Here is a 20,225-nt window from a genome sequence, read left to right as displayed (position 1 = left end):
CCCACAGTTTATGTCTCAACCTGCCTGAATATTAGTAGCAGGGGAGCCTTGAGTCAACACTGATGACTGATGCCCGGGCCCCAGACCGTTACATGACCGTGGTTGAGACAGGACACCACTAGGTTTCAGAGACTGCCCAGGGATTTGAGGCAGTCAGGGTTCACAGCCAGCACAGAGGGGTCCAGGGTAGCAGCATCCATCAGAGGCACTGGAGGGCTCCACCCCCAGCTTCTGACTTAGTAGGTCTGGGTTGGGCCCCTGGATTTGCATTTCCAGCAGATTCCTAGCTGGTCCCCCAGCCACACTTGGAGAACTTTCTCAAGGCTCTGCTCTCCCCACAGCTCTGTGCTGAGCTGCTCACTCTGATATGTCTCTTCCCAGCTCTGTGTCCAGTTGTCCGCCTGGCAATTGAAATCCACGGTGGAAACTGGCAAAAGCTACAAATCAGGAGCCTTCCCCCACCAGCAGTCAGTCATTCATATCTGGGGCACTATTGGATCAGCAGGTATTGGAAGAGCACCTACCAAGGTGTGGCGCATCCTTGGCTAGGAAGGGTCATTCTTTGTCAGCTTCAACAGGGTTGAGATGTCTAGGGTCTCCCTGTGCTTACCCAGAGTTTCCGTGGAGGTGGAGCAAAGAAGTCTCCCATACATTGAAAACAATTAAAACAAAATTTCCAGTGAACACAAGCTCCATGTATTAACATTTTTCTGGTTTGAGTTAGTTATTAGTTCATGAATCCAAAAACGTAATTATAAATGTTGCTGTTATTAAACATAGTAAAGAGGCTTTGGGGGACACCAACATTTCAACTTACCTCCTTGTTTGGCACCCGGGTGTTTTACACACTGCCAACGCCAGGATGGGGAGAAGGAGCGGAGGGGGACACGTACAACCCCCGAAACTGCAAGATCATGCATGGACGCTGAAATTGGAAATTGGCTTTCCTTGACCCCGGATCACTGTGGGGCAGATGAAGTGGCGCGGGCTCTTCGTCCCGCCAGCAGCCTCTGCCGCTGCCACTGCGGCCTTGCTGTCCTCCCAGGGTGCGCTGCCCACGTGTGATATGGTGTGATTGCAAAAGGCGCGTGGAGTGTGAGCATGGGGTGTGGCCATATGTAAATACGGACACCTGGGTTGAGAAATAACACCAGGGCTAGGGCCTCGGTTGCTGCCTGCCTGCCTCCCTGCCTACTGGTCTGCCTGCGTCCCGTCCCCGATGGAGCCCTAGTGACGTGTTAGAGGTACCAGGCTCCAAAATTCTCTTCTTGTTTGCCTGAATCAACCATGAACCTGCCCAGCCTGGGATGGTTGCACAACAGTCACCATGACCAGGAACCCTGGGGGGTCTTTGTGTGCAGGCTGGGGAAACACCTGCAGTGTGCGTGAGGCTGTCCGTGCTGCCCTGGTCTCTGGGAGGTCAGGACCAGTGCAGGGGACAGGCTGGATGGAAGGAAACCTCTGCCCTATGTGGTAGCAACCCCGAACTCCTTTCTGCTGGAACATTGCTCTCCACAAGTAGCCAGAACCTGTGACCTGTCTCAAAACACCCTTTCAGGCATCAGTATCCCTGGCAAGTGCTTGGATACTAGAAGCAAAGACTTATCAAAACAGATGGGGTCTTTCCAAACATTCCCTCCCCCACCCGGCCAGGGGACTGGATTTCCATATTCCTGGTGGGAGAGACCTCTGAGTCTCATTTGCCTTACAAATAGTGCCTTGCTGTGTTCAGCCAACCTTCCTGTTTGGCCAACTCAGGAAATCACCGGGATCACATTCTGGTCCAGACAGTGAACAACTAGAAAAGATTCTCTTCTGACCTTGTGTTGATCCCAGCGCCACCTGAGATTTTAATTTGGGCTGGTGGGAGTCCGGGCAGGGTAGTGATGACTGGGTTGAGCGGAGAGCCCGGAATCTGTCATCACCTTTAGCCAAACTTCCTTCGGTTCCCCCGGCCTACAGAGCACACTCTGACCTTCTGAACTGAGTTAAGAATGGCCATGAACTCTGCGCGGAGTGGAGCACGACAGCCCTGTGTCCTTCCCAGGAAACTGGCTGGGCCAGAACCACTGTAGGCGCTCAGCAGCAGGCTTTGGTGCCACCGCCCTGCACGCATCCGAGTTTGCAGTTTCCAAGTGACAAGTCTGTCCAGGAACGTACATCCGCTCTGACTATCTCTCTCATTTCTTCACAGTGAAATGCAAGATGGAGGATGATGAGGGGGCTTCGGCGGCGATTCCCCCACCGTAATGGCTCTTGCTGTCTCTTCGCCTCCGTGTGCCAAGGAGCTCAGGCAGGAAGATGGCCAAAGTATGCTCTCGCTGTGGTGACTTATGCACACGAATATGGAATCTTTCCACACACCATGGAATGTGTAGCCAACAGGCCTTAGTGCAAACAATAGACAGGAAAGTTCCAGGCTAAACTTTCTGCATTTCCCTCAAATTTTATTCTTTCATCCATGTATTTCTTCCAGAGCATTCTCCATCAACCATCTCTAGGTCCTCAGACATAAGGTGCTTGAGTTTCCACTTTCCCACTTGTGGCCATCTCTGCCAAGATCCGTATTTAAATTCAGGTCCCCAAATCTGCGGTGGTTTTATTTAGTGAGTACTCTTTTTGTGAAAGACACTACCCCCCTCAGCCCCCCAGTCATTTCCAAAGGCGACAGGCCCTTCATTTTTATTGCAAACCCACAAGATGAGACATTTAGCCCAGACAGAAATCACAGACAAAGGGTTTTTGTTGCCTGGGCCCCAAAGTATTATAGAAAGTTCCTCATTTGATGGGTAACTTCTGACCCTCATTTGTTCTGCGGTTGGCTGTTAACCAGAACTCCCCCATTCACAAAGCCGCAGACTGAGCCTCCAAGCAGATGGAAAGCTAGAAGTTATACTGGGCTGTTTGGACAAGTTACCACACGTCTTAAGTAAATAGGAAAGCCTTTATTTTTTGTGTTAAGAACAGCATTTTGAAAATAAAACCTATCTGCCCATGCTTTACAACCTTTTAAATTTGTAATATTTATGTACAGTCATTTATGATACACATTGATTGTCTTCAGATTTCTTTAACAACTTTTTTTTTAGGAGAATGCAACAGTCAGCCAGGGGAGGATAAAGGTACATTATAAAACACACATGAATACATTTAATAAATATATATTATCTATCAAAAACGAGCCTTAGCTCTTTCTCATTGAATAAAAAGCACCTGCCGAGAACTCCGGGAAGCTGGTATGATCGTTGCATCATCGGATTATAAGAGCCACAATGCTCCCTTCATTTTGCGGTTCAACTCAGCCTTGGCTAAGCAAGAAGACCACCCCACATTTACCCTTATTCAGGGAGCCCTGACAGAATCTCTAAGAGCACGGACTTCAACAACCAAATCGAAAACCCATGACCCAAGAAAGAACTTTCTAGTTTGTCGGTCCTCCAAGCCGATGCCCTCACTGTCCACCCTTCGGTCCGGTGAAGAAATCCAGAACAGAACGAGCATTTTCTATTAAAAGGGGGGGCAAGAGTGGCTGTTATAGTTCCAAGGTGATTTTAATAACCGGACACAGGAAGACTTGTGCTTTCAATTAGGTATTTTGATCACAGATGCTTTCCGCCAGGCTCATTTCCCCCAACAAGTCTTGTTTACATAAACAGATCTTCATCAGAGGTGCTATTTAACTTCGTATTTCCACTTTGCTCCGTGGGGGCAGCTGGCTGCCACAGTCTCTTGGTAAAGGTGTCTCTTTGTACCTTTCAGGTGAAGTTCTTAGAAAAACAACAGTTCTCTGTCCTGCACCCTCTCTCCACCTCCCCCTGGATCCCAAGGGCACGCGGCCTACTCTAGACCTTAAAGCCAAAATAAAACAAGACCCAGAAGCGCAATGAAGTATCAGCGATAGAAATGAAAAAGGTCTCATTAAGTGAGGTTCCCCCTGGCTCCAAGCTGGCTCCATCTCGAAGGTGGTGGAACGCACTTTCCACTGACAGCCACTCACGCTGCGCTCACCTTATGTGCCTGGGCCACCAAGAGCTGGGAGAGACAGCGATGGTGAGAATCGCCCCCTTCTGCAAGGGGGGGCTCTTGCAGACCGAGTCACTGATGGTATCAGAGAGCTCCAAAGGACTCCAGAGAGCGGGGCTGAGCAACCATTTCCTGGCACGAGAATGTGTAACGCTGTCGTTTTTCGCCAGACTGGACCGAGGCACTGGGAGAATTCTGTATTTGCAGAATACTAAGCGCGCATGCAGCTGCACCCCCTGCCCCCACCTCGGTCTTGGCTTCTTACTCCTCCCTCCCCAATACTCCAAGTGTGCAGTGCTTCCCAGTGCTCCCGGCACAGAGGGCTGGAGTCTGATGCTCTAGAAGCAAGCACATGCTCCGGGCAGGGGCAGGCGGCTTCCCGGGGGTCAGGTAGGGCCAGCGTGTGCATGCCGTCGCCCCTCACCCCCCCAGCGTGGCCAACACAGGGAAAGCGCTAGCCAGCGGGAAGATGCCAAGGAGGGTTAGGGGATGGCCAGACCGGCCTTGTCCCCCAGCGCTGGGCAAGGATGCGGGGAGGGTGAGGACGGGACACAGCAGACTAGGGCCTCGAGAAAAATCAGAAGGTTTATTAAAACATACTCAGCTCTGACATACTGGCTTATGAAGAGGTCAGTTTCCCCTCCCCCAAACACTAACCTTTTTCATTTGCTTTAAAAGGTTAAAGGCTTATGGGTTGTTTTATAGAAAAAACAAGCAATATAGTCATTAGAAGAGACACAAAAGGTCGCACCCTCGCTTATACATTCCGTGCCGTCAGGTTAGAACGCCTTGCTTGGATCGTTACTAGCAGTTATGCTGGCCAAACAGTGCAGAGGACATGGGCTTTGATGGCCGAGATGTTCGAGATGCCAAATAACAGAGGGATGATTTGCTGAGGACAGATGGAAACCATGAGCAGAAGTGATGGGCTTTGAAGAGGAACTTTTTCATGGAACTTGCAGTAAACCAAGACAGAAGTGCTCCCCAGACCGTACTCCCCAAAGCAGCAAGAAACCCTTCGTGTGCTCCACCCCACCCTGGAACTGTCACTAACCAAGATCCAAGACCACTCAGCAGGCCAGGCAGCCACCAGGTGTCATCTCTGCGCCCTAAGGGCACCGCCGGGCACACACGTCACGGAGGCCCGCCCACCCAGGAGGGCTTTAGGCTTTTGTAATGAACATGGGGTACACTTGGCAGGGGCTTAGAGGAGCACTGGTGAGTGCAGGCAGAGGAGACCACGAAGGGGCAGGCTGCAGGCCCCCCCAGGGAGGGAGGTTCTGGCTTTCCTGTCATAGATGCTGGAGCAAAGCAGCCCACAGAAGGAACAGTGGCTGGTCACCACCTTCTCAATGCGATGGCCCCTTCAACTCCCAGGTAGCCTCCCCTTCTTTGGCACATGCCAGGGCTCCTCCACCACTACTGGCTGGAAAGCTTACCCCGTGAATCTGTTGGGGCCCACCTTGGAATCACACCCACAACCTCCTCAACTGCTCCCCACCCCCCTGAAATGTGCAAACCAACAAGCAAGACGGTGGAAAGGTCCCCAACAGTCCTCAATGAGACGGTCGTCTCCAAGAGAACGCCAGGGCCCCCCACTTGCCGGGGCGGGGTGATGGGGTCGGGACGGCCAGAGTCAACCAACACCGGCCAGGCCCACCAGCTGTGAACTTGGTTCTGTTCTACTCCCAGAAGGAGCAACAGCCCTCCCAGCCACATTTTCCAGTGAGACTAATACTACTTGCAATTAGCTTTGCTTTAGTTTGCAGGGATCGAGGGATCGAGGTTGGCTTGGTGTTATGTGTGTGCGTGTATGCATGTCTGTGCGTGTGGTGTGTGTGTGTGTGTGTGTGTGTGTGTGTAGGGCAGTCGGTGTTAGCCTTTCAGTTCAGCAGTGTTCACATTTACACGAAATCCCCTTGTCTAGGGTTTCCAAAGCTCCTGGCTGCGAGGCGGCCTGGTTCGGCTACTGTTACCGATTTCTCCCTCAAGAAAGACACAGCCAAGGAATAAAATCGGTAAGAGAGATTCTTATTCTCTGCAACTTAAGTCTTTCACCAGAGGTGTCGTCCAGTGTAACTTGGCGGAGCGGTTGGGATCTGGAAACAAGGATAACACACTAAGAACTCTGTGCTGGCAAAGTCAACCTAGAAACCAAGTTTAATTAGCACACCAGTTACGTCACCTGACTTTCTCCTCACGGACAGAGTCCTTCCCAAGGAGAGCAGCTCTCCGCGTTCGGGGAAGGTCATGCCCCTTCTCCGGCGCCACCACGCACCCAGATGAGCAGGCTTCCTTACCCAGAAACCCACAGCCCTTTCTAGGTGGAGGCTTCCATGCTCACCGGCCTGGAAAGGCCCACTGGGGCACAAGAGCAACGGGGGGCGGGGGGCGGTGCTGCTTTTTCACATACTGATTGTAACACACAGGATGGAGGCTTTTTCTAGCCCCCAGAAGGCCCAGGGAGGGCCGGGGGTCTTCATAATGTAAACCTGTTAGTCTGTTTGTCTTTGAGCATGTGGTGGCCCAATGCCACGGTGGCCAAGCAGCACCTTGCCTACCCCTTGAGAGGAAGACCCAAGTCCCTCCTGAGATCAAAGAACATCCCTGACTTAACATTAAAAAAAAAAAAAAGAAAAAAAAAGAAAGAGAAAGCTCAGGTTGAGTTATGGAACTGGCACATGACACAGAGGATGGAAGCCAGTGCACAGACGTCGGCGGGCTGATGCGTTGTTTCTGGAAGAAGCATGTAGCTATGTTTGGAAATTAAACGTGGGAATGAGAGCGTGTCTTTGGATTGCTGGAGGAACAATGATGTCACTGCACGGAGGGAAAACAGAAAGGATGACAGCTCTGCTGAAGGTCTGTTTGGCATCAGATAGTAAACCGCAGCTTGGACAGTCAGTTCTTTGAGGGAGCGAGAGCACCGCGTCAGTTTCTGAAGACCTCTTTGAGGGAGTCGGGCGGGGGAGGACCCAGCACCCGACGGGGGGGGGGGGGGCGCAAAGAGGGGGCCGGGTGGGGAGGGGTGATAAACTAGGCTAGGTGGTTGCAAAAATCTGCCCGGAGTTCCCAATTCTGGGCTTTTTCTGTAAGTCACCTGCCAGGAGAGAGCTGGGCTACCTTCTGTATCACGGAAGGCAAACAAATGACGGTACCAGACCCCCCCCCAAAATAGGGTCTCTTCCAAATGAATCTATACATGGTGAACTAAGTGTGAGTGGCTCTTGTGTGTGGAGAAAGGGGGAGCAGAGAAAGAAGAGAGTGGAAGCATCACATGCATTCTAGCTGCCGGGGTGTCGACAGGACCCACGGTCTCTGCAGCCTCCACCGAGCAGCGTGTCCCCGTTGAAGCTGCTCCCCGACAGGGACGCTCTGAGCCTGGCCGCCCGCACATCACCTCTTGATACTTACAGTCCCACCGTTGAGCACAACGGCCATCTCCGTCGGCTGATACACGTTGCTTCTGAATGGGGCGCTGGGTCTGTTCCCCAAGCTGCCGTTACGAAATCCTGCCGTGCGGAGGGCTGGCGGGGGCCGGGAGCCGGACACAGCAGCAAAACAAGACACAGTTTTGTTTTCTTCTCCTGCATCCACATCATGCTCTGGGCACACATTCCCCACCGCCCCCCCTCTTTGTCACAAGCTGATTCAAAACAAAAGTCACAAAGGAGCTTTGTTCTCTGGGTCTGCTGGAGCTGGGGTCTGACCCCTTGGCTCCCTCTCAGTGGGGCTGGAAGTTTGTAGAATCCAGGGCACAGGCTGCTTTCAGGGGGTTGGAGGCCGAGGGCTGAGGCTCCACGCTCCCCTCCCCCCTGGGCCCCCTCCCCCACCAGGCCCCGGGGAGACAAGAAAGCACCCCTCAGAAGGTCTCCCTGGACAAAAGCCCTCCTCATGACAGAATCCCAAGTATGTGAAGTTCAACACCACACAGACCCCACGGTGGGCTGTTTCTGGACACACAGAGCTGGAGAATCCTGACAACGGGGTTGTCTCCACGGGAGAATGACAGGGAAGAGGGCAACATGGGGACCCCGATCGCACGGGTAACTTCTAGACAGGGGAAAAAGGCAATCCTAAAGCAGAGGTGGCAAGAACTGTCAGTACGTTTCACCTCCCAGAGGGGAAGGGCATTTCTTCTTTGCCGTGTGCTTTTAGAGATCTGAATATCCTGGGTTTTGGTTTTTGTTTTTTTTGGGTTTTTTTTTGTTGTAAAGGAAAGCCAAATGACATAAAAAGGCAGAGGGAGCTTAAATGCACGTTGCTACGTGAAAGAAACTAGCCTCTGTGTGATCCCAACTATAGCATTCCGGACAAGGCAAAACCATCAGACAGTGAAAAGTGAGTGGGGATTGGGAGTCGGGGGGAAGGGAGGGATAGGGGAGCTCACATATTTTTAGGGCAGTGAAACTGCTGTTCCAACCCACACAGCTGCCCAAAAAGTGACCTTTAAAGTTAACATAATAAAGTGAACATTATGCAATCTAGTTAATAAGAATGTATCAATATTGATTCACAGGCTGCAACAAATACTGTAACACTAAATCAAGTTGCTGTAACAGGGAAGCTGGGGAAGGAACATTTGGGAACTCCTTGTCCTTCCCATTCAGTTTTTCTGCAAACCTAAAACTGCTCTAAAAACAGTCTGTTAAAAAGCAATAAAGGGGGGCCTCCCTGGTGGTGTAAGGGGTTAAGCGTATCCATCCGCAAATACTGCAGCAGGAGCTAGATCCAAGGCTACAGGGCTACCCACGTGGCGCGGCAGACCTCTCCAGTGTCGCCTGCTGCTCCCCTCAGAGGTGTATTTCAGTCGATCTGCCTGTTCTGCTCCCCACTCTGTCTCTGGTGGATCGTCTCACCCCCCACACCTCTGGCCTGTACCCCAGTTCTTATATGCATGAATAAATAAAATCTTAAAAAAAAAACAAAGTACAAGATCCAGCAAAACCAAACAAATCAAAAGTCTGTCTCACGGTGGGATAGCACCTTCATTATCTGCATTCTCATCAGAAGCACCAAGCTTGCTTTGCTAAGAAAAGCTTCCCTTAAGTTCTTTCCTGAAAGGTTCGTTTATCTGTGTAAAAAAGAAGCAAGAGAGCTTGAGATGTTTACAAGTTACTTGAGGCAGGACCAAAATCACCGTAGTAATACTTTAACCTGCAGAGAGGCCCAACCAGGAGCCAGCCACTGTGAAAAGACTATAGCAACTCAGTTTCACAGCACAATAGGAACTTTCATTATTTCCACTTTACATGGGGCACAGAGAGACTAAGTAACTTGCCCAAGATCACACAGCTGGTCAGTGGCAGAACTGACATTGGAACCCAAACTGTGTTCTCGACCGTCAAGTTATTGGCACCCAAGATTATTCCCAGCCAACACAGTTCCTTGGGAGTAACTTGAATTTAAGGGATACTCGGGGCAGCTCAGGCCAGGCTGGACCAAAGCAATGGCGGGGAATGGAAGTTCCAAGACGTGCTTAGGAAAACCTCTTTGGCTTCACCATCTCCAAGCCTTCAAGCAGCCCATATGTGCATTCTGAGCAAGGAGATGCCCTTCCTGGGATGGGACATGACAAGGGGGAGCCACGAGCAGCGCCCGGGGGTGTGGAGGTAGTCCCTGGACCCTGGGGAGTCTCAATTCCTAGCCCACACCTGCTTGCAGAGAAGGGGGCCCATCAGCACTGTTTCGTTCACATGGCAGAGACCCCGCCAGCTGTGGAGGGGAAATCTGGCTTGGACACATTCTCCCCAAAGACAAAGGCGCGTCTGTACCACTCATCCTGGGGGGGGGCTTTAGCCTCTGGGTCCCTCTGCTGTGGTTGTTGTACTCTGGCAAAGTCTCCCTCCCTGCCTCTCTGCTTGACAGCTTACCCCCACCCCGCCCCGCTCCCCCTCCCACTTTCTAGTTGGTTGCAACCTTCTCCCGGCCTTGATGTAAGGATGTGAGTTAGACTTGGCCAAATGGATCATCACACCTCCCTGGCCACTGATTGGTTCAGAGGAGGGGATCAGTTCCGATCAGTGCTAACCCTGGGACCTTTGCTCAAGCATTCTGGAAAATGTTCCACTTTTCAGCTGGGACTCTGCAAACCTAGAGGGGTGGGCTGAGATAGAGACCAAATGTTGTCATCACTGGAACCTCCTAGATCTAACCTATCCTGAAGCCTGATCTCCAGTCCATTCTTTTGTTGTTGTTGTTATTGTTTGGGGGTTTTTACTCACTTAAACAAATTCAAATCCTATTTAAAAAAAAAAAAACATTTATTTATTTATGCATACAAGAACGGGGTTACAGGCCAGAGGTGTGGAGAGTGAGAGGATTCACCAGAGACAGAGTGGGGAGCAGAACTGGCAGATCTACTGAAATACACTGCTGAGGGGAGCAGCAGGCAAGACAGGAGAGGTCTGCTGCACACGTGGGTCCCCTCCCTGGCCAGGCATCAAACTCATGCTGCAGTGGCTGCAGACAGCTTCACAGGCTGCGTCTTAACCCCTTGCACCACCAGGGAGGCCCTTAAATCCTATTTTTTTAAGCTACTGATAACTTCAAGATTCCTGACTAACACCCCACCCTGACCTGGGTCTGCGCTGAGAGGCAAGCAGGGCTGATGCATAAAGGGCACGCCACAGAAGTCAGAGTTCATAGGTTAAATGCCAGCCTTCTCCTGTCTAGACTCTGTAAGTGAGGCTAGAGTGGCCCAGCCCCAAAGCCCACTCAGGGCCTTCCAAGGGGAAGCTAAGGGTCAGAGTCTACCCCTCAGCCCCAGTGAGGTCTGAGACTTGTCCTCTAACAGGAGAAAGAAGCTTCTTATCCCTTGCTCCTTGGAAGGGGAACATGGAATGCACCTTGTTAGCGCTTTCCAAGACGTGATCCAAGGTGCTACATCCTTCAGTGTATTTTCATCTTTATCACATACCTCATGCCTGTGGAGCCTTATGAATAAGCAGCAGGCGGCTGAAACCCATTTCTATCTGGGGTCTCACTTGGGGGATGGAGACACGGGGGCAGAGGCTGCTGGGGCTTGGCTGAGCCACAGGCCCGTCTGGGGAATTCCCTTCCCATCTCTTGAAGATGTCAGGAAAGAGAACCCACGGGCTGGCTGGTTAAGATACAAGAGAAACAAGGTCAACTGCAGCTCCTGGGCAAGGCCCCCGATGGGGTCCAGTTCCCTCTAGTACAGACTGGCTGAGGCCAGCACCAAGGAGCATGACAGCTGCTCTCATGGGGCAAAGGGCATGCCTGGGGGTCCCTGATGGCACAGTCTGGAGCTGAAGCAATCAATCCTCGCTGGGATGCCAACGGAGCCCCACCCTGTGACCTTCATGAGGCCTGGCTGTGCCTGGGAGGCACCCCGTCTGGTCCCATGTCAACTCCGGTGCACGCACTTCGGGATAATGCAAAACCAGGCTATTAAGAAAAAGGTCCCACAGCATCCAAGGTTGGCGAAGAAGCGTGGAAATGGGTCATAGAATTATTAAGGGGGAGCAGTATATTAAGCCATTGGGGGGGTACATCTGGGGGGGCCTTTCAAGGTAGAAAAGTGCATTCTCTTTAACTCACGGTGCTCGGTAATATTTTTGTCAGGAGTTTATTGATCGGAAAGCACAAAGATGAATGGATCAGAATGTTTGTTGCAGTCCCATTGACAGTGGAGACCCAGACACAAGTAGAAAATTCTCTAGCAGATGAGAAAAATAAATGATGGTGCCCAAGGGCAGCCCCGCTTCCTGCAGAGGATACTGCGCCTGCAGCAGAGCCCTGGACCGGCCTCTGTCCCCACCGAGCATGGGCTGCGAACGGGCGCTGCAGGGCGCCACCTCCATCCACAGTTTCAACCTGGTTGCACCTGCAGGCCTCAGTGCACTCGGAAGCCCTGGTCATTTTACACAGCTGCCTACGCGTTTCTAGTGTGCAGCAGAGTCGACCCACTCTGGGCTTGTTGGGGGAAGGGACTGGAGGCGGAGGGAGACTGTGGGCTCACTGCTCACAGAGGGGGGTCTAGAAGGCGCGGCAGCTGCCAACAGTCGCCAGTGGGCAGTGGGCTTTGAGCAACTTTTACGATTTTACTTGCTGAGCCCTCGGTAGGACCACTGTGGATCTTTCACCATCAGAAAGGAGGAAGAAAGCGCTACTTTGTTTTGGAAAAGAGGGAGCAGGAAAGACATCTTACTTGGCTTTGGGATGTGTGAGTGTGAAGAAGGGGGTGTGGTGCCTCTCAGAGCACCCCCCCACTCCCTGTGCCGGCCCTGACACGGCTGGTACCGACCCGGGTCCCAGATGCCTTTGACCCCTGGGTGTCACATGGATGGAAGCAGTGGCTGCATTTTTACAAGGGTGCAAGTCACAGGGGAGAGATGCAGCTTCCCCCGCTGCCCTGCTCACACCCTCCGGGTGGGCTTGAACTACTTTTCCCACCTCTGGACCTTAGTGTTTTGTAAAATGGGCCTGATAAACTCTCTTAAGCGCAGGGCTGCCCTGACTCACAGGGACACCAGACATGGTGGAAGGGGAGGCGTGCCCTGTGGCAGCGGCAGGCATGTGGACCAGCTGCCTGGGTTGTACCCTGCTCTCGTGCAACTTGCTTGTCATCTCTGTGCCTCCGTTTCCCATCTGCAAAATGGACCTTGCTAGGTTGCTGAAGGGACTGAATGAGACTGGTCACTAAAGTGCTCAGCATAAGACCCAGTCCAGGGAGGCTGGCTGTCTTTTCTTTCGAAGGTGCTAAGACTTGGGTAATCATGGCGTCCCCACTTCACTGCAAGGAAACTGCCACCACCTTCAGCAACACTGGTTCTTAACCTTCTGGGGGGTCACAGATGGGCTCTGAGAATGTGAAGTGATAGACCGATCTCCCTGAAAAACATGCATGTACAGGAGACCCGCATCACTGTGAGGGACTAGGGGAGTCCAGGGTTCTCAGATACAGAGGAGCTTGTTCCAGAAGGAACTGGAAGGAGATGGCTCCGCCAGGACCCCAGGAACTGGCCAGCTCCTGGCCTCTGCTCATCAGGCCTCCAGAAGGGCCCTCTGGGCTCCCCATGATGATCCCCATCCTGATACCCATCTTCTGGCAATCTGGGGATCCAGCCCCACCAGAGTCACTGCTCATCCCTGCCAAAGCCTTCAACAAACCTGGGTTTGTTGGCCCAGGGCTTTCCAGTAAGAAGGGAGCAGCCCTACTCTGACCTGGGGCCACAGGCACTCCCTTCTTTGGGTCTGAGCGGGAGCAAAGGTGCAGGAGGCTGGGCCCAGCCAGGTGTGGGGAGGGTGGTGGGTGGCCTTGGAGGATCCATTGGCTGGATGTGCTTTCTGTACCCCTAACCTCGCCTGGAGGGGATGGGCAGGATGCTCTTGGCACTCCGCCCGGGAGCCTGGACTGGTCACCTCCAAGCTCGCTGTCATTGGGCGAGTGATGAATGCTCTCGCAGCCCCCAGTTAGCCCCCATTTATAAGATGGGGACAATAATAGCACCTCTGGATTCAGCAGAGGCAAAGACTAATGCAGATTAAGGACTTAGAGCAGTGCCTGGCACTTAGTGTTCAATAAACCATCACTATCCCAGGCAATAATTACTACTGCTGCTATTATTATTATGATTATTGTAGCCTCTGATTCATCTTCAGGTAACTGAGAAAAGGCAATTTTTTTTTAATCTCCCGTGTGGGGACCTAGCTGACTCACCCTGTCCTGAGGGACACATCTCAAGCATCGAGAGCAGGGGACCCCATCCTCTGGGCTCACCATGGAGTCCTGCTACAGCAGCGGATGACAGCTCTGTGTACCCAGAAAACCTGCACCCCAAGAACCCATTAGCTCCCTGCTTTCCTGCCTCAGAAGCCAATGGAACTTATTCAGCGCCATTTACCAGGGTAGTGGGGGCAGCTGGGACAGTCGGGGATGGCAGAGATGCCACAGCCTCCTTCCTGGCAGGGCCGGGCCCCAGCTGCCCGCAGAGGTAGCTGGCTCATTAATGCTCTTGTTCTGGTGTTTCTGCATTCCCGGCTCATTGTCCAGGCTCTGTCTTTTGCAGGGACCACCTTGCAGCCTGAGACTTGGCGCGCAAGGAAACCACCTGCACGCCAAGTCTCAGGCTTTGCTTCGGAGGACCCCACAGAGGGAGGGATGGGTCCTTAGGCTACACTCAGTATATTAGCTCTCACAACAGCTCTGTGGGGTACATTTTCTCATCGTTTCTATTTTACAGATGAGAAGAACAGTCTCAAAGAGGAAAAGTAATTTGCTGGAAGTCACAAATCTAGGAAGTGACAGGCAGGATTTGAACCCTGATGTCTACCCCCTGGCCCAAATTCACATACTCTTGGTGAAGCGGGGGGTGAGGTGGGGGTGGGTGGGTGGGGAATAGGAGCCTGTTCTCGCTATATTCCCTGCAACCAATAGGCACACAGGCTGCAACTCAAACACCCAGGGAGGCAGGAGATTAATGGCAACATGTTATAGAGGCCAAGTCAGGGAGCAATAGGCCATGGTGGGGAGTGTGGTGAGCAAAAATGGATTCCATCTAAAGGGGCAGCCACAACTCAGCGGGAGGTGAGAGGCAGGCCCTCCCAGCATACACTGACTCGTTCAAGTAGGCCCAGATCACTGCTGCTGCCGGGGAATGTCAGCCCCGCGTTGCCAGATCCGACTTTTCAAAAGAGCCAGAAGCCTGACTTTTATATTAAATTAGTGAGCAATTGGTAAAACAAAATGCCAGATAAAAATCTCCCTCTGGGCCGGCTTTAGCATAGGGGTCCACAACGGCGGGGCCCTGATCCGCCCCCAGGACCACCCACTCTTGAGAAAGATGAGCGATCTGGGGAGAAATGTCCCCGGTGCTCAACCCAGCGGGGCCACGACCCCTTACCTGCGTTATGTTCATCCATGGAGAAGGCCTTGTTCTCCATGTAGGTCCGCGGCAGCTGCACGTCCTCCTCGAAGGCCGTCTCCCGCATCCTCGGCTGCGACGTGTCGAAGTAGTTGGGTGTGTTTTCTTGCGGGGCAGGCAGAATGGCACAGTGGATCTCCGGGATGGCGTGGAAGATGACGAAGACCCAGCCGCTGGCCACCAGCGTGATGGCCAAGGTGGGGTCACCCCAGGTCTCCCCCTGGGGCAGCCTGGCGTTGCCGAAGAGGTACATCGTCATCCAGGCCGCCCAGATGAGCACAGAGAGGAAGGCGGTGACCAGGATGCAGGCCCCATTCTGCTTCCACTTCTTGAACTTGCCGCAGAGCGTGAACAGGGCCAGCCCCAGGGTGGCCACGAGCAGTACCATGTCGTAGATGAGGGCCATCACGAAGTCCATGGGCTCGTAGGCGCAGGCCGGCTTGGCGTCCCGCAGCACCGTCAGCACCAGCCACTCGATGGCGATGATGACCTGCACCAGCATCAGACACAGCGCCACGCCCACCAGCTGCCAGCCCGTCGGGCTCTTGCCGTGGCGCACCAGCCTCCGCACGCGCCAGGCCTGGCTCAGCAGGCAGGAGAAGCAGAGCGCGAAGAGGACGCCCCAGAGGAACCTGCGCACCGAGCAGATAGTCTCATCCTCCCGGATGATGAAGGCGAACGTCAGCCCGAAGAGGCCCAGGGTCCCCAGGAGGAAGAGGAAGTGGAGGCCCACCGGGTCCTTCTTCTCCTTGTCCTTGATGAACGGCAGTCGCACCAGGAGGATGAGCATCAGGAGCAGCGTGATCAGGGCGCCCGCCCCTGCCACCGCCTCCACCACGATGCCCCAGATGGTGTCCAGGTCGCACAGGGACACGTACTGAGGGAGGAGGTCCAGCCCGCAGCCCCGGGACGTGCTGGCGTTCTCAGAGGCCCCAGAGGCGATCACGGAGAGCAGGAGGAAGCCGAGCACCTGGTGGGCTCTCATCTTTCTCTCTGACACCAGCAGTGGGGCAGACCAGCCAGGCATGGGGGAGATGGGAAGGGAAGATCAATTCATTGCAGAACTGGTACTCCTGGCTTCTTTAAGCAGACCCACCGCATTCATATCTGCTAGCCAGTGCGGTGCCCAGGGACACAGCAACGGGAGGCAGCCCTTCCTTGCCCAGCCCAGCCCGTGGTATATATGTGGGGGGCTGGTTCCAGCTTCCATCTCTGCCCGGGGAGCCCTGTAGGAGTCTCTGGGCCTCGCTGGGCTCCCTGCAAGCTGGACTGGGCACAGTGGCTGTGGTGATGGCCTCACCCAAGTCTCCCTCTTGTCTCCCCCCGCCCCATCGCCCTCCAGCTCTCTCTGTTAACACACCTCTGACCCCTGGCATAGAAAACTACTCTCCTGCCCTGGTCTCAGCAATCACGTCATGCACTCTGACCTTGGCCAAGGTCACACCCCAGTTCTCTCCACTTGAGCCTATTTCTGAGCTCTAATCCCATCCCCGGCTTACTCTGTTTTTCCTTTCCCTCCTCCGTGCCCTTCACCATCGTGAGCTGCGGGACAGAGACACTGTCTTATTCCTTGTGTAGACCAGGGTTACTCAGTTTGGGTATCACTGACACGGGGCCCTGATCCTTCTTTGTAGTGGGGCCCGGGGTGCACAGTGTGGGGTATTTGGCAGCATCCCTGGTTTCCACCCACTGGACGCTGTAGCATGCCCCTCCCCCAAGGGCATTGTCCCAAAAGCCCTTTAGACAAATGTCCATCTCTGCTCCTTGCGAGTGACATCATGGATGAGTGCACTGGTGTGGACTCCAGCACAGGGCGCTGGCATCAAGTAGATGCCCAGTAAACACCAAAGGGTGAGAGACGCTCCCCCAGGGCTCCTTCCTCCACTCCACAGCCACCAGCTCCTTGCCCTTGAGGGCAGCCTGGACTTCAGAAACCCTCAGCCTGTGCAGCGCTGCCACGATGCCCATTGCTGGGCATCTCGAGCTGGGCCTGCCGCCTTAGCTCCACCCACAGGTGAGGCTGTAACCAGCCACCCTCCTTGCAGAGCCAGCGGGCCCCTGGGGCTTCCTTAAGTAAATGCGGTATCGACCACCTCTCTCTGCTCCTATATGGGATCCCGTGGGCAGTTCCGATCCTGCCTTGGCTGTGAGGCCATCGACTGGGATAAATTATTGATGTCCTTGAATGAGAAGAAGCCCGGTCTGTGGGGACCGGCTCCTCTGCCTACAGATGAGCAAAGGCAGGCTCGGAGTGGAAGGCGTCTGGCAAGGGATGCTCCTTCCGAGAGCTTCCCAGCATCCCACTCAGGCTAACGAGGGGCAGCGGTACCCACTGTCCAGCCATGCCAGTCACTGGGGTATTACTGAGTTATTTATGCCATGTCTACACACCACCTGAGCTATTTATTTAACTGACCCCCCAAGCCCTTAGAATCTACTCACTTAAATCCTTATCTCTTGGACGTTTTTAGATTGCTACAACACAAGTGGCATACATATCGGGCATAGCCAATGTACCACCCTTTAGAAAAACATTGTCCTAGTCGGAGTGCTCACTACAAGGTCCTGTAAGCAAACTGGGAGTCAAAATAACGGAACCGGATGTGTTGGGACAAAATGCCATCAGCTTCCTGCCCCCCCAAATCCCCCCCCCAAGTTTTTAATTCCCAGGGGGCCAGGTCTAGAGAGATTTTTGGTTGGGGGGGGGTGCTGCTATTGGGTAGATTCTGGGGATGCTGCTAAAAATCCTACAATCTACAGGACACTCTCCCCACCCCCACGACAAAGAATTATCTGACCCAAGATGTCAGTGCCAAGGCTGAGAAGCCCTGGTTTATATACCTAAGGACAGCGCTGATGGCAAAGATGGCAGCCGTCAGTCTCAGAGCTGCAGCCATGTCCCTTCCTGGCCTTTTTTAGCTGCCTCCACTCACTCTCCTGGGGGGAAATTTCCTCTCTCCAGGCCTGGCTGCAATTTGGCTTCCCAGGCTCCTCCCCCCTTCTGATTGGACTCCCAACCACAATGGGACACCAATGGGGATGATGAAAACACCAAGATGGTGGCCAAGCTTCTGAAATTGTGCAGCAACCCCCTGGCTGGGGTCCAGGCTCACTCCCTTTTGACAGGGAAAATGGATACACTCTTGCTTTCTGCTTTCATTCCTGAGGGTGGACACTTTCTTTCCAGAACAGCTGTTGTTTTTGTTGCCCAGCATCCATTTCTCCCACCTCTAAAAAGAGCTAGACTGTCCTTTAGAGAGCCACCTCAAGGCCCAGGGCCAAGCACCAGCACCTGACCTAGCCTGGCCAATCGGGGCATGTATGCTGGCCTTTGGCTAGAGTGATTGGCTCATGGGCAGGCACACAGCCTGGAACAGCTATGAGAAGCAGTCCTAGGATTTTTGCTGGAATTTACTGGGTCTTCTCTTTCTATTTGGGGTGATAAGCTCAAAGGAAAAAGGTCTGAGTTGGGAATATCTGACCCAGAAGAAATGGTCAAGTGATGGAGCAGAGTCCTAGTCCACTGAAGTCAGCTACCCTGGTCTATACAGTTTCAGTGGCCAGTTAGCTGCCCACCCCCACACCTTTTTCCAATGAGCCAGTTTGAGCTGGGTTTGTATCACTTGCTAACGAAGTTTTATTCTTCCTCCTATATCATGTGACCACTTCTTCCAGAAAGTCCCCCTTACTTAACATCTAAGTATGTGAATGCAACCATTAGCAGCCTGTAGCTTTAGTGGAGTCTGGTTGTCTCAAGTGGGTAATTAGCATTGCTAAGGGTGCCCATGAGGTGACAGCCACCCCAAGCTACAGAACAATGTCCAGGATGGACAGAATGAAGCTGAGTTCAGCTCATGAAGAATTTCTGGGGGATTCAGAATTGCTGTGCAGTGTTCTATTACAACCACAGTAAAAATGACAGTAACGGTTAACCTTACAGTGTTTACTAAGCTCCAGGCATGCTGCTCTGAATTTCCCATGTATTAATGCCCTATTAGCACAAGGACACTAGGCGTGTACCCCCAAACTCTCTTGTTCCCCATAGCACATACTGCTACTGTTACTATCTCTGTTTTACAGAAAATAAAAATAGGGAATTCAGTTGGCTTGTCCAAGGCCACACAGCTAGCAAGCAGCGGAGCCAGGAACAATGGACAATTGTTACAGGACTCTCACTACAGACCAGGGCTCTAGGAATGGCCCCTGGTGGCTCCTTTGCTGGTGAGTCTATCTAAATGAGGTTCTCCCTGCTCCCAGTACACCCGATGCCAGTACTTTTGATCTGTTTCTTTGCAGCATGTGCCACAATTTTCCATGATTTTATTTTATTGTTCTTTTGCTCTCCCCCACCCCCCAATGCCCAATTCCTGCCCATCTTGTTCTGCACCGATTGCCCCCAGGACATGGCACATGGGCAGGCTCCTGAGCCACTGGCTGAATGAATGCATTCATAAATACGCTCCCCAAACCCTCACATCACCCCGGCAGGACAGGTGTTCTCATCGCCATCTTACAGAAGAGGGAACTGCGGGGCTGGGGGACTGAAGTCAAAGTGTGGTCCTCACACCGGCACCTGCAGCAGCTTTGCCTCAAAGTTCATCAGAAACGCAGACTCACAGCCGTCTGGGCTTCAGGAGTCCTGCCTCAAGTCCCAAGGATGCTTGGGTCTGCCCAGAAGGATGGGGGGAGCCAGGACGCGCCCAGTCCCAGCACCTTCCACCGCCTGCCCCACACCCAGCAGGAGGCTCACTGTCAGGGGCGCCCCATCCCGCTGCTGCATCAGCCACCTGGGGCCTCCCCCAGCCAAGAGCCGAGCGGCTCCCAGGCATCTCAAACCCTACAATCCTGGATTAGGGGTTTCAAGTTAGCCGCCAGGCAAGACTGATCGGGATGGCATGAATATATGGAAACAAACCCGCGGGCTGTGGGCGTGCTGCTCCTCAAAAGGAGTAATGAATAAATGTGAACGGATGTGCAAGACTCGGCTCACATACTAATTACCTTCGCTGCCAGCCAGGCTCCCAGCAATGTTACTCATTCAGATGCACTTAAGTACACACACACACACACACCCATCCCCCTGCAGAGGGGCCAGAAGCCTCCGGCAGGTGGTGAAGCAGCAGGCTCCCTTGCTCGGCAAGCCGGGGCCTGCAGAGGCTGGGAAGAATGCAGGCAGGATTCCTACAAGAAGGACGGCACTGCCTGCCTGAAGGCCACAAGCGGGCCTCGGCCTGCTCCTCCACACGCCAGCCCAGACTCCCCAGTGAGACCTTCTGGCTTCAAGTCCTGTCCCTGCCACTTGCTAGTGCCCCG

At 53.3% G+C, this 20,225-nt stretch overlaps 2 protein-coding genes across 3 annotated transcripts in view; one reads left to right on the top strand and one right to left on the bottom strand.

Annotated features, from left to right (window-relative positions):
• The window catches only part of IQCK (IQ motif containing K), a gene marked incomplete at both ends in the record, with an annotated part of 92,096 nt that extends 89,846 nt beyond the window's left edge, over positions 1-2,250 (top strand). Inside the window, one exon of the mRNA XM_084249372.1 lies at positions 2,195-2,250. Coding sequence (XP_084105498.1) covers positions 2,195-2,250 — 56 coding nt within the window. The remainder of the gene's footprint in view (positions 1-2,194) is intronic.
• A 1,857-nt stretch (positions 2,251-4,107) lies between these two features.
• GPRC5B (G protein-coupled receptor class C group 5 member B) lies at positions 4,108-19,950 on the bottom strand (the record flags this gene model as incomplete). 2 transcript variants are annotated; one of them, XM_084249369.1, is made up of 4 exons in its annotated part: positions 6,078-6,122; positions 7,438-7,550; positions 14,892-15,905; positions 19,914-19,950. In XM_084249369.1, 4 exons carry the CDS (start codon positions 19,948-19,950, stop codon positions 6,078-6,080), a joined length of 1,209 nt encoding a protein of 402 aa, XP_084105495.1. The 2 variants fall into 2 exon arrangements, with proteins under 2 accessions (XP_084105496.1, XP_084105495.1); XM_084249370.1 differs by lacking the exons at positions 6,078-6,122; positions 19,914-19,950 and adding an exon at positions 4,108-4,155 and having other exon boundaries at positions 14,892-15,909.
• Between the last annotated feature and the right edge of the window lie 275 nt (positions 19,951-20,225).

The sequence above is a fragment of the Talpa europaea genome (assembly GCF_964194135.1).
Source record: "Talpa europaea genome assembly, chromosome: 12".
Lineage (NCBI taxonomy): Eukaryota > Metazoa > Chordata > Mammalia > Eulipotyphla > Talpidae > Talpa > Talpa europaea.
Note: the sequence above shows the minus strand (reverse complement) of the source record. Positions and strands in the feature narration are given on the sequence as shown.